This window comes from Hemiscyllium ocellatum, chromosome 24 (assembly GCF_020745735.1).
Source record: "Hemiscyllium ocellatum isolate sHemOce1 chromosome 24, sHemOce1.pat.X.cur, whole genome shotgun sequence".
NCBI lineage: Eukaryota > Metazoa > Chordata > Chondrichthyes > Orectolobiformes > Hemiscylliidae > Hemiscyllium > Hemiscyllium ocellatum.
This window is the reverse complement of record NC_083424.1, coordinates 26,496,391-26,510,581: the sequence shown is the minus strand read 5'-3', so window position 1 is coordinate 26,510,581 and position 14,191 is coordinate 26,496,391. Positions and strand designations below refer to the sequence as shown.

The following is a 14,191-nucleotide window of genomic DNA, read 5'->3' as shown; positions in this document are numbered from 1 at the left end:
AGGCCATGGCGATGTTGAACAATACAATTTTGTAGGATTTCAATGAATCTTTGACAGGTTACATTTTCGTACCGGTCTGTATAAATACAATTTCCTACCAGTAATTCATTCTTTAGACTAGACTAGACTAGACTTACAGTGTGGAAACAGGCCCTTCGGCCCAACAAGTCCACACCGACCTGCCGAAGCGCAACCCACCCATACCCCTACATTTACCCCTTACCTAACACTATGGGCAATTTAGCTTGGCCAATTCACCTGACCCGCACATCTTTGTGACTGTGGGAGGAAACCGGAGCACCCGGAGGAAACCCACGCAGACACGGGGAGAACGTGCAAACTCCACACAGTCAGTCGCCTGAGTCGGGAATTGAACCCGGGTCTACAGGCGCTGTGAGGCAGCAGTGCTAACCACTGTGCCACCGTGCCGCCCATTTCTATTGTTTCTATTGCTTTTATACAAGAATTATGGTAAAAGTAATTACTTGTTTTTATTCTTTAAATCAGGATTAACTGAGCAATCAAATCGACTTCTGCTGAAAATACAGTATTTCAAACTGCAGCATGAATTTCAGCCCCTCAAAACTAGTGCCTGTGTAATAGTCAGCTCTATAAATTGAAGCTTTAAAAATAGTCTTAAAAATCCAACTTTTACATCAGTATATGTTAGTTCTGCAGCCTGGCTGCAGAGCGAATGGATTTATGCAGTAGTGGACTTGTACTTTAGATTGTTTGCAACCCAGCATGGTAATAATGGGGCCTCAAAAAGTATGTTTCAGATTTATGGAATTTTTTCTAAACTTGATAGATGCACTTTTGGGCGAGCAAGAGAAACTTCTCATTTCACTTTTAGCTTAGGGTAGTGCTTCAGTCCTATGAAGACCTAGGAACATGATGGCTCTGTGTAGCAGTGCTCCTGAGAAGGTGATAGTGAGTTATATCTTTGGAGTATAGAGCTAATACTGGTTCCATATCAAATTTAAATAGCAAGTGGCTATTTCAGCCAAATACAGTGTAGCTCAAGTGGAAGAATTCTTCAGGAAGAGCATACCACAGTTTCAATTTAAAAACTGAAGTCCTAAATAACTTGAATCTTTGAGGTGTTAGATACAGGAATTCTGATGTGAGCATTACACAAGTGATGTTATGGGTACAAAACCAGGGTGTTTTGGCACTATAAAAGCTGTTTTATTTCTTTTCACTTTTTAAAAGTGGGTGTTTTGGGATTAATGGGAATAAACGGTGTTCAAAATATTGGAATTTTTATTATAAGTAAACAGTCGAAATTATTCTATTTTTCTTCATTCCTTTTGCAATAAACTTACATCTTGCTGTTAAAGAGAAATCTGCAGCATTGCGCACCTAAGGTTCAGCTAGCAACCACTTAATTAAAACCAAAACAAATGGTTACGATCTGTCAAGCCTGTTTGGAATCCAATTGGTCTGGTAATAAACAACTGCTAGAATCATAATACCCCAGGTGGCTTAAAATAATCCCATTTAAGACCATACTGCCTTTTCATGCGGCACAATGGCTTAATGGCTAGCACTGCTGCCTCACAGTGCCAAGGACTCATGATTGTTTCCAGTCTTGGCTGACTGTACATGCAGAGTTTGCACATTCTCCTGCATGGTTTCCATCAGGTACTTAGGCTTCCTCCCACAGTCCAAAGATGTGCAGGTTAGGTGAATTGGGCAATTTAATGTGGCCACAGTGTCCAGGGATGTGTAGGCAAGGTGGATTAGCCATATTAAATGCAGGGTTACAGTGATAGATTAGGGGGTTGGATCTGGGTGGGATTCTCCTTGGAGGGTAAATGTAGACTCAATTGGCCCAATGTCCTCTTTCCACATTCTATTATTTTATTCTATGGCATACTTCTAAGTAAATCATTTCACACTTCTATGTAAAATGGCATATGATGTGGACCTGCCCACATTTCCAGGCTGTCGATGTCAAGTAGTGTGTTACTATCTTATTCACTACATTGTCTTATACCAATCTTGATGTGGAATGTATTCCTCAAATTATAAAAACTCTCAAGTAGTGGAGGAGTTGCAAATAGTCCTTCATGCATCATCGTTAGATAACCTTTGGGTCATCCAACATTTAGTTTCTTGTTCTTGAAACGATCAGCACAAAAATTCTGAAGTGTTTCCAACAGAACTGTACTGCACAGCTTTGATCTTTAGATACAAAGTTGGAAAGGTACTCCAGATCTGACCTCACCAAGGCCTTGAGCAACAGCAGTAAAAACTTGCTTATTTTTATTGCAAGAGGAGTGAAATATAAACACCACCAACAACTCAACCTTCCTCACCAATCACATTTTTAAATTTTGTTTGTTTTTGCCTATCCATAATTGTCCTTGAATGAGTGGCTTGCTAGGGATTGCAGAGGGCACTTGGGAATCAAGCCCTTTGCTCTGCATCAAGGTCACATGTAGGCCACACCAGCTGAGATTTCTTTTCTGAAACAGCATTAGTGAATCAAGTCTTTAAAAGTGGTAGACCCATAGTCACCATTACGGAGATTTATTTTCAATTCCAAATTTTAATTGAATTTAAATTCTACCAACTGCTACTGAATTAAACCTATGACGCCCAGAGAATCAGCCTAAGAGTTCTGAATTAATAGTCTAGTAACATTACCACACACCAATCTCCCCTCCTTTGTACTAACCTTTTATGATTCACCTCCTTTAGTATCACCAAGTTCTGCAATTCTATCACCTCCCCATTTAATCATCATACTGGTTTTCAAGTCATCATAAACATTAAATCACACTGCACTCTTCCTCCCACAAAGCTCTCAATATCTTATTTGAGCCACCATACCATTCCTTTCAAAATCCGCAAGTCTGATCACTTCTGCGACCCAACCCCTAGCTTCTCGTTAAATGTTAAGAATTTATCAACAAATGTTGTCAACAATAACGTTTGGTAGTGAACAGCCAATATTTCCATTTTTTAAAAAATTTACAAAATTTCACCCTGTTAAATCATTTCTAAATTAATCAGCAAGTTCCCTCTAAAATATTTAAGAATGAAAGCCAATCATAGTTTAAAGGCAGTTCTTTGTGTTTACCCATGACAGAATAATTATTCAGGAAGGAAAACTATTTAGAAAGTATGTGCCAAATGTTTATTTGAAATATGCCATACCAGACTGCAAGTTTCACAAAAGCTCAAAAACAATTTACCCAGCGATTCCTATCTTTCCAAAGCAGCTAGTGGGAAACCAGTTCCAAGTCTGGATTAATTGAAGTGTGAAATTCCAACAATAAAAATGGAACCACCCATCTTGATAATCTGAAAACCATTGGTGTAACTTCAGAACATGAAACGATAGCACCAGCAGCAGTTAATCTTAAAAAAAATGGGTGTGATAACTGTATTTGCCCTCAATGACCCAATACCACAATATTAACTTTCCAATAACTTCAATCCAACCACATTCGAAACTGTTCAAAAGTAGCAAAATCAAAATGGCAGACTCGCATGGCTGTGGTTATTGTACATTTTCCAATTTACACACTAATCAAAGGCCTCATTCATGTTTTCGTTATCTCCAGACTTGACTATTCCGATGTACTCCAGGTTAATTTCCCACATTGCACCCTCTAAAAGCATGAGCTCACCCTAATCTTTGGTGTCCAGGTCATAACTCTCAGCAAGCCCTGTTCACCTACCACCTTTGAGCTCACAGAACTACAGTAGCTCCTAATCAAGCAATGTTTTAATTTTAAAATTCTCATCTTTATTTTAAATCCCATCATGGGCTTGCTCCCCCTAGGGTTGTAATACAATGTCCAAACCTACAACTCTCTAGAATACCTATGTTAATCTAGTCCTTGCTTCCACAGGATCTTGGATTTTAATAATTTACATTAGTAGTGGATGGGCCTACGTTTACTTAGCCCCCAAAAATAAGTAGTGCCTCTCTATTGCATTTTCCGTAAAAACTACATCTTTGACCAAACGTTTAGTCAATTAGCATAATGTCTCCTTGTAGGTAGCATTGCCATTCTTTTATAATGTTTCTGTGAACCCCCACCTTGATTTATTAAGTTAAAAGGCGCAATATAAATTGTTATTATTGTACATGAAAAAGTAATCCTATTATTACTAAAGTCATTTCAAAATATGTACTTTACGTTTATACAAGAATAATAAATTTGCATCAAATCAGAACATTCAACTCTATGGTCCAATACTGGAAAATGTCAGTCTCGATGAGCCAAAGGGCCTCGTTTGTACTGTATGACCGATACAAGGGGGCCTCTGAACTAGCTTATGAAATTTAATTCTAATCTCAATAGACATTTTGAACTCCAAGAGTGGTCAGCTACTGGTCATGCATTTCTAGGTGGAGACAGACAAATCTCAGTTTAAGCCCTATACCCAGATAAACCATTAAAAAGTGGATCTGCATACATGCCCTTGAAATTAGGCAGCTGACCTTAGCATATATACAAAACTGACTAAACTGTTTACATTCTGTGGTAATAAATTTTGGAAACTGTCTAAACCATTTATAAGGACCGATTTTCCAGTTTTAATTTTTAAAAAATGAAGGCAGCTAATAGACAGTGCTCACCTAGATTGAGCCTAGAAAATGGTTTCCCAAACTTCTGTGACCCCATTTCAAGAACTGAAGAATCTCAACTGAGAGGCAGGGAAGAGAAAATCTGCAAGGGAAGGCGATGGGAGTGGAGCTCACCATTGTTACTACAGAGCTTTCAATCCCATAGTTCCAGCTTGCAGCCCCACTTGGTTCCGCCTTGAGAAGCACTGAGCTATAGACATAGAAGTTGGAACCATGGAAAAGAATTTGAATACAACCCAAAAGAAAATATGTAATACAGAGTATTTCCTGTTATGGACAAATAAGCAGAAAGTAGTTATTTTCAATGGCATTTAACTGGCTCCAACAAAGCACAATACAGGCTGCACCATCTCATTAACGATTTACAGCCAATTTTCAGAAAGGATTGCTCAATTTGAGACAGTTTGGCCATTTTTAAACTACCCAGCCTCTCATTTCTTCAAACCTTATTTGAAGAAAAAAAAGTCACAATTTTAAACTTCTTCCTTCCCTGATCAAAACGATAATCTTTTTAAGGGGAGGTACTTGCACCTTTGCAATTAATTCTCTAAACCTATAATCAATGGAAAGCTGAGAAAAAAGTAAAAGTTGCTAAATACTTCCCATTCTCAGGATCTACAGTGTTCTTAAACATCAAAGCCATCTGAACAATTAAAACTCAAAACAGTCAAGGCAATGAAATAATATAATTTGGATGAGGAAAAGTATTCATAGGTATCAAAATGCCTTAAAATGGAAGGAAACAGCACATTATTCAAAGTCACTATCTAGGCTCCAGTGCTTTGGATTCTGCTGTCCAATGGAATGCAATAGAAAAGCCAACACATGCCAGCTTCACTGATCTACTCTTATCTGCACGTAGATTTCTAGACCTGCATTTTATCATTTTATTCTCTGAAGGTAGTTCATTTAGGAGCACAATTTTATGTCATCTTGCCCTGGTTAGTTCATTTATTATTCACATGGGTCTGCAGTTAAATGCCAGTAACTTATCTCAACACAGAGTCAGTACTAAGTCTGACCTTGTTTACCCTCAACACACACTTGCATAATTCTGAAAGTTGTTGAAGCGGGTTATTTTTCGGTATTTTCACCATCACGAGCCTCAAGATAACAAAAAAAATTCCAGATACTGAAAATAAGAAATAACAACAGTAAAATCAAGAGATGACACCAGAAAGTGACCAGACATCATCATGTGGAGCCCAAACAAGTTCTAGCACGATGGTACACAGAGTTAAGTTGAAGCATTAGATAGATTTGTAGCATTTACTGTTAGTTAATAGTGTATTTGTTGTTCTAATATTGTGTCAAATAAACACATTTATTTCCTATTATTAAGAGTCGACAGTTTTTTTGGTAGATGCAAGAGTTTAAACTCTGTGGCAGGCGCAACAAGATCTGAGTGCCCTTACCATAACTGGGAGAATGAAACAGGGTGGGTGCGTGGGCGTGGGGGTGGGGAAGAGGAGGAAGACTTGTGTGGATGTGGGTAGAAAAGGAAAGTTTACAATTGACACTTCATCCTATGACATCCTTTCTCATGTTCAAATGAAACCGGGGGCGGGGGCGGGCGGGGGGGGTGGTGAGGAGGAGGGTGAGGGGGGAGGGGTAAGGAGGGGGAGGGGGGAGGGGTAAGGAGGGGGAGGGGGAGGGGTAAGGAGGGCGAGGGGGGAGAAAGGAGGAGGGGGGGGGAGAAAGGAAGGGGGGGGGGGTAGGTCGGGGGAAGGAAGAATCAATCAAATCAAGAATCAAATCAAATCAGTCCAGGATCGTTCTTGGCAGCACTTTTAAAATCATTGCAAACAAAAAGACACGATCAGTGTTGGACACATTAACAATGTGTCCTTCAGATAATCTGATTTTCGGATAACTGGTATTTGGATAATCGAGGTTTCTCTGTATTTCTTTCCTACTTCTACTGAAAGATCACAAGCCTGAAATCATAATTCTAATTCTATCACAGATGCTGCCAGAAAATATAATTTCCAGCATGTTTTGCTATTTTATAACTGCAGATACTTAGTGTCTATTCAGTGTCCAGTTGAAAATTGTTAATGTTCAATTTTTGGTCACATATTGTGTCTCATAAGGTATCAACTTAACGTTGTATCAGTATTTATTTTTGAAAAGTGGTTATAAACTAGATTTTAAAAAATTAAGTCTCACTTTTTTGTTCTAAATGTCAGATCAGACTTGTCAAACTGCAAGATTAAAGAAAAGTATAGAAGGGTATTTCTGATTAACAGTTAATTAATGACTGCTTAATAAGAATTAACAACCTTTACTCTAGGACTGCAGTTCACAACCACCTTGTCAAGGGTAAATAATGCTGACCCAGGCAGCAATTCCGACATCCCATGAGCAAATCAACAGGCAAATGTTTTCAAGTTTTTGTTAAGATTTTTTTTAAGATTAGATTAGACTTAGATTAGACTTACAGTGTGGAAACAGGCCCTTCGGCCCAACAAGTCCACACCAACCCGCCGAAGCGCAACCCACCCATACCCCTACATTTACCCCATTACCTAACACTACGGACAATTTAGCATGGCCAATTCACCTGACCCGCACATCTTTGGACTGTGGGAGGAAACCGGAGCACCCGGAGGAAACCCACGCAGACACGGGGAGAACATGCAAACTCCACACAGTCTGTCGCCTGAGTCGGGAATTGAACCCGGGTCTCAGGAGCTGTGAGGCAGCAGTGCTAACCACTATGCCACTGTGCCGCCCACAATATCCAGATTGATAAGATATTTCATCATGAAGGGAACAGGTTGTATTGCCATTTTGTTCAGTGCCTTATAATGCATTTTAAGCCACACATTTTAAATTCAGGTATACACTTGATTTCTGAGATGTCAGCAGCTTTTTTATTGTTCATGCAGCTTAGTTGAGAATAAATTATTTGACTTCAATCTTGCCAAACACAGAAAGCTTCTTAACCAGACTTTATGATTGTACATTTTCATATTCAAAACCAACATGCATGTTTTACAAACTAAAGTTTTTTTTCCCCTGCTAGTAACTGCTTTCCTGTACATTCTAAATAATAATAATAATAACCACCACCTTTATGCTGGAGTAACTGATAAAGTGACATTACAAATATTATCTATCCAACAGGACAACCCAATGAATTGGAGCATACCAAGTTAGAAAAAAACAAGCTAATAGATGAAGACAGTGTGGTGAATTTCAATCATAGCAGGGATGGGGTGGATGATGAGAACACATGCAGAACAAAATTCCTGTTCTTAAATGAGGATCTAGAGCATTTTCTTTGGAACGTGACCGGAGATACAGATGGGACTGCCACGGTTCCATTAGATGGATCAACACCAACTTCTAAAGAGCAATTAGGGATAGGCACCAAATGACAACCATATCCTATGAAAGAAAGTCTTTCATTATTGCAATTTTAAAAATTATTTTCATGCCTTAATAAAGATTTCAGTTTAGTGACATTTTTCACTGAACAGAAGGAAGGGTAGTATCAAAGTGAAACAAAAATATTTTAGACATTTAACTGTATATAACTGCTTTCTGCAAGCAGTGTATTATTTAAACCTGTACAATATTAATTTGCAGTGATACTCTTCATTTTGTACTTGTTAAAGTTGCCTAACACTACACATTATTCCGTACACATCTTATTGTGACAATGGTTAATCATCCAATCTATGCGACGTTGAAAAAGGAATCAAGCATCACTACTTACAGGAAGTGGTATTAAACAGTTAACAGAAATCATTTTGAAGAGCCTGAACCATAAAATATCCTTCTAGTTTCCATGGCTCAATGCCATATTTTGTGTAAAACTGACCCATCAGGGAGAAAGTGGCATTTGAAAGAGATTCTTGCAAATAATTTGAGATAGATTTATAAAGCATACATAAAACACATTATAATGATTTCTCTGAATTTCCTCTCTAAGGAGTGACAGTTCAAATAAACTCCAAACAAGAAATAGTAGATAATGGGGCACTGTTTTAATACGTTTTAGAAGTTATTTAATCAAATCTGAAGATGACAGCCAAGCAGCAAAAATAAAAACCTGCATGTGTTCAACCAGCCACTAAAACCACCCAAGTAACAGAAGTTGACAGAAATTAGGCTAAAGAATCCTTTAATGCCTTCCACATAGTAATTTGTTCTGCTTTAAGGCAGCTTGCTCAATATTGAAGGGAACAATGTACAACTGCAAAGGTTTATGCTAATACAGGAACTCAGTTCTGCACATTAACAAAACAGCAATGTTGGACCGTATAAAGCAGAACTCTTGTAGACAAATATGTCTGCAATAAAAATACAAACAAACTTAACAGGTGTGGCAGCATCTGTACAGAGAAGCAGAGTTAAGTTTGCAAGTCCAATCACCCACCAAGGGTCAGCCAGATCTGCTGAGTTTCTTCGACATCTGGTGTTCTTCGCTTTCAATTTAAATGCTTTAACAGGTCCAACTGTAAGGCTACAGCAAGTCCTCTTTCAAAACAAAAAAAAATTGCTTTATATATGATTCAATTACAAAACAGATCAATTTTTAAAAATAAAGTGATCTGGAATGTCAAGAATGTTGGGGAATTGTTCCATTCTTGGAGTTCCTCAAAGTAACCATGGTTACAAACTTTGGCCTAGTTATACATCTGGAATAGATAATATTACTTTCAAATCAATATTGAATTATTGCTAGGCAACAATTTAGGTGGCTCTTCTCCCAAAATTTGAGTGCTATATCTTTTGATTTCTAGATTGCAGCAAGTAATAATTTCACAGCATAAATCCAAGTGCCATAGATTGCACGTTTATGTATAAATTCCTTTAAACTGTAAAAATGTGTAATGATATCAGATGAATCTTCAGTTAGTTATAAAATTTTATTCATTGACTGCTTTGTCAACAATTGTACAGTTTTCTTTTCATGTCAGTCTTACCTTCTTGTATTTTTTTGCCATCCATTTGTCCCAGTTGTTCAACATGTCCAGCCACTTGGATTCCCGTTGCCGCAATACCTCAGGTGGCACTTCACGTTGCCTGAAAACAATAAATGTGCAGGTTACTTAAGGTTAGAAGCGCAATAATAAAAATTGAAAGCCCTGCACTTTGAATTCTCATTCTGATGCTTTTAACAGCAGCTGCTTAATCTTAATGAGATTATGCAAATCGTAAAAACACCAAATTAAATGTAATACATCCAAAATAGTTTTTAAATCACATTCATAGGGAAAGGGGCAATACCAATTCTGAAGCAGTCAAAAAACAGTAGCCTCAAGCAAAACTGAGAGCCAAGACACTACACTGCTTAAAAAAATTGATCTGTGAAATAAAATAGTGGCTGCTCAAAGAATAACTTTTACTATGCTGTCTCATCTCTCAGACCACTTCATAAAGTCAACAACACTGAGGTTCGACAGGTATGTAAGATATCTATCTGAGGTGCAAGATATCTATTTTTGGTATCTTTGATTGAGGAACTGTGGTAATACAGAAACTCAGTTTTATTAACAGTGCCACGGATCTTTTAACGATGGCATGAATAAGCAAATGATACCAGTTTTCTCTAAAAAGGATGATGTGGGAAAGCTGGTTTTGGACTAGGGTGGACAAATGAACCTGTTGGACTGTGACCAGGTGTTGTGATTTTTAACTTTCTTCAAAGAATGGCAACCCTGACAGTGTCACCTTCTCCAAATACACTGGATAGAGTGAAAATCCTCGAAAAACACATGAGAACCCAAAATCTAATTTTAAAAATATAAACATACTGCATCCTCATTTTTAAAAAACAGCAGGTATTTAGAGTTATAGAGATGTACAGCATGGGAACAGACCCTTCTGTCCAACCCATCCATGCCAACCAGATATCCCAACGCAATCTAGTCCCACCTCCCAGCACCCGGCCCGTATCCCTCTAAACCCTTCCTACTCATATACCCATCCAAATGCCTCTTAAATGTTGCAATTGTACCAGCCTCCACCACATCCTCTGGCAGCTCATTCCATATACGTACCACCCTTTGCGTGAAAAAGTTTAAGCTTGCTAATAGAAGTAGTTTAGCTCCAACTACCTAGACACTTAATAAAAATAAAACATCCCCTTTCTCAAGCAACTCCTCTCTACCATTGCATCTATTGGTTTGGGCCACATTAGAGGTCTGCTGAAATATCACAATTTATTACATAGGAGACCATTATTTTGCACATCAGGCCCATACATTTTCTTCAACTATCAATTTCTATCCTTTAGTTTACTCTTTTTCAAATATTTACGAATACTGATTAGCACTTGCCTCATTAACCATTTCAAGGAGGGTAAGTTTCAAGAACCTCTGCTGGAAAATGGTTTATTTCAGTTTGCCCCTTTTTGGGGGGTGGTGGGGGGTGGGAAATCCCAGAATCCATGTGTTCTTGTTACCAACTCAATGGAGTTGAAATGATTCTGCACATCCAAAACGTCTTGGAATTATTTTTTTTCCCAGATGTGGACAGGTACTATATAAATGTGATTATGATTAACCACTATCTGAAATCCTTTTATTTAGGAAAATGTCTATTCCAGCCATTCATTAACCTTCTCCATTTCAGTGGTAAATTGTTCAAGTTTGGATCTCTGTGCCCATGTAACATGGCATCAGTCTTTTGAGGCTTCACCGCAGCTTTCCCAATCTCTAATATCTTTGCATAATTGGCTGCGCAAAATTGTGGTACGATCCAACCAATATCTTGTACATACAAATTGGACGTAGGAGTACGTCCCTTGGTGGTGCTCCACCTTTCAATAAGATCATAGCTAATTTAGTTACTTCACAATCCCACCTTCCTCAAAATATTTTACCCCTTTTTCAGGCTTATCTAGAAGCAAATCTACCTCTGCCTTCAAAAGTATTCAAAACTCTTTTCCAGAGGTTGTGTAAGCAAAATAAGACTTCCAAAAGTTCTCAATCTTCAGAAAAAAGATCCTCATGAGTCTTCAATGAGTGACCCTTTAGTTTAAAAAACAAGCCTTAGTTTGAGATTCTCTCACAAGAGGAAACATCTTTTTACACGTCCACCCTGCCAAACCCCTTCAGGGTCTTATATGCTTCAATTAACTTGCATCTTACACCTCTAAACTCTTGTGGATACAAGCCAAACTTGTCAACCTTCTCCTCATAACAAAATCACCTGTTCCATTATTAGTCTTGTAAAACCTCTCTAAACCGCTTCCAATAGATTTACAACCCCCCTCAAGGAGGACACTAGTATTATATAGAGTAGAGAAGATGTGGTCTCACCAGCACCCTGTATAACTGAAGCACAACTACATTACTTTTGTAAATGAATTGTCTTTAATAAATATTCTATATTTCTTGATCACTTGCTGCACTGTAATACAATACACAGTAGGACCCAGATTCCACTGCATTTCAGGTCAATTCAATTGCTCATGGATTAGACACAATGTGTGTGTGATTGGACGGCAGGGGGAGAGACACAGACATGAAAGCGGAGACCTTAACATTCATCCATGTGCATACCAATTGCTACATCTTCCCACTCAGAAAATGACCCATTAAATGTCCATTACATCCTGTTCGCTGGCCAAACCTTTCTGCATACCAACATATTACTTTCTACATTAAGCTTCTGCAATAATATTTAATGCAGCACCTTAGCAAATGACTTCTTGAAACTGAAACAGGGTTTGGTTCTTGTCTGATTTACTGACTTTTACAGACCATTCTGAACACAAGCAGATATGTCTTGAATATACACCAATATATTATTTTTGTATGCTTTTTATACACAGAATGATCTACAAGTTTCTAATTTTATAATTACCTTTTATTGGCATTATTGAATGGGTGCAGACTTTAGATATAATGGGTGAAGAATGCTTTTAGTTTATCAGGTTTTAATTGTTTAAGAGTTTCTAACCTAGTCAAAACAAATATAAAACATTTGTGAATGTCATACAGTGCCAAACAAAGAAATGTGAAACTGCACAAGCAGTAACTTTAAGAAAGTTTTAGATTCTGCATAAGACTTGGTGGAAGCATCTTGTTTGTGAGATGGTGATTTACATTATTTGTGCAAGTCGATTCTTTCACTTCGTGCTTTAGCTGCAAACGAGGACGTACTATTGTAAAACAGGATGCCATGTCAATTGTTTGGCCCCAGAGAGAAAAAAAAAGCTATTTCCTTTGCAGCACCGTGTTACAATTTACCATAAATTGAATTTTCAACAGCAAGTAGGCTACAACCCATTCATATTTCACCAGGATAAATTCATTTATTGATCAAGTATCTACATATAGCTTTAAAAAAGTAACTCGCTCACTTCACTAAAAAAAAGTTTCAAATCAACAGTATTCTACACTGTTACTAAAAGAATGAAAAATGTGAGACTTATGTCATTGCAGTACCTTCCCTTTGAAAGTAATCTTGGCAATACAGTTGATCCCAATAGAATACTGTTAACCTGCCTAGATGAGTCTAAGACATTAATTGACCAGCGTGCCAGGCGTCATGGCTAGGAGATAAATGGGTACTTCCTTTATTAAGGCAAGGACTCCGTTGTTGGCATCGAAGAAATCTGCAAATCAATATCCAAACAAATGCAGTCACCTTAACAATAAAATTGCAACTAGTCTATTCATGGACTGTGTTTTTGAACCAACAGTAGCACTTTACCAGGGGAATTCCAATTTTCCCATTTTAACTTGGGTTTGTTCCCTTGATATTCCATGAAGTTTATCCTTGCAGAAAGACTGAAATTATATTTCATCAGCTAAAATCATTCAAGACCTTTCTCACTAGTGTAATTTTGAGACTCCTAACCATTGAGGGGCTTCTACACTCACATCAGATGCCCCCTATTGAAGAATCGTTATTAAAATGACCTTCATGATATATTTAAAGAGCACAGAATACTTTTAAATTACCACAAGATTTTTTTTAAAAGTATTCCAGTACTAAGTTACTTCAAAATTTCAAAATTTCTCTTTGTCACCACAAAAAAATCTTATTAGTTCCAACAAAATAAAATTGACCATTTTCTTTGCTGAATGGGTATTGGGTTTTATAGTGAGTTTTATTTCTGTTATCTATAACAGTTGAACATTTTGTTTTTGATTTCTAAAAAACTTGTACCATGTGTGAAAACTATACCACTTCAGTTGTTTTGCTTCACAGAAGAATTAGAGGCACAGTGGTTTACAACTAGTATAAGGTTTGATGTTCCCCCATTTCAAGCCTAGAATATATACCTTAAAAAAAATAGACAGAACAAAGACTTCTATTATTCTGACATTTCACTTAAACAGTAAGGCCATTGAAGACAGTATCAAAGGTTTACAGGGTAATCTCAGATACAAAAAAAACAAAATAAAACTAGAATAAAGACAAAAAAAAGAGGGAAAATGAGGCCAAAACTATTCCAAGATTGCTTTGGTTGCAGTTGAATATTTTCAATTGGAAAACATTGAAAAAAAAAATCAGTACTGCTTGCAGAAAGCAAATGTGAATGGGTTTTGTTACAATTGAGAGGTTTAAAAGATGTTGTTTTTGGGACTAGATCTTTAGACTTAGGGCAAATTA

At 37.5% G+C, this 14,191-nt stretch overlaps 1 protein-coding gene across 1 annotated transcript in view; it reads right to left on the bottom strand.

Moving 5' to 3' along the window:
* Positions 1 to 14,191, bottom strand: part of tbc1d10ab (TBC1 domain family, member 10Ab) — a 69,627-nt gene that overhangs the window by 37,435 nt on the left and 18,001 nt on the right. Inside the window, exon 2 of the mRNA XM_060843603.1 lies at positions 9,547 to 9,646. Coding sequence (XP_060699586.1) covers positions 9,547 to 9,646 — 100 coding nt within the window. The remainder of the gene's footprint in view (positions 1 to 9,546; positions 9,647 to 14,191) is intronic.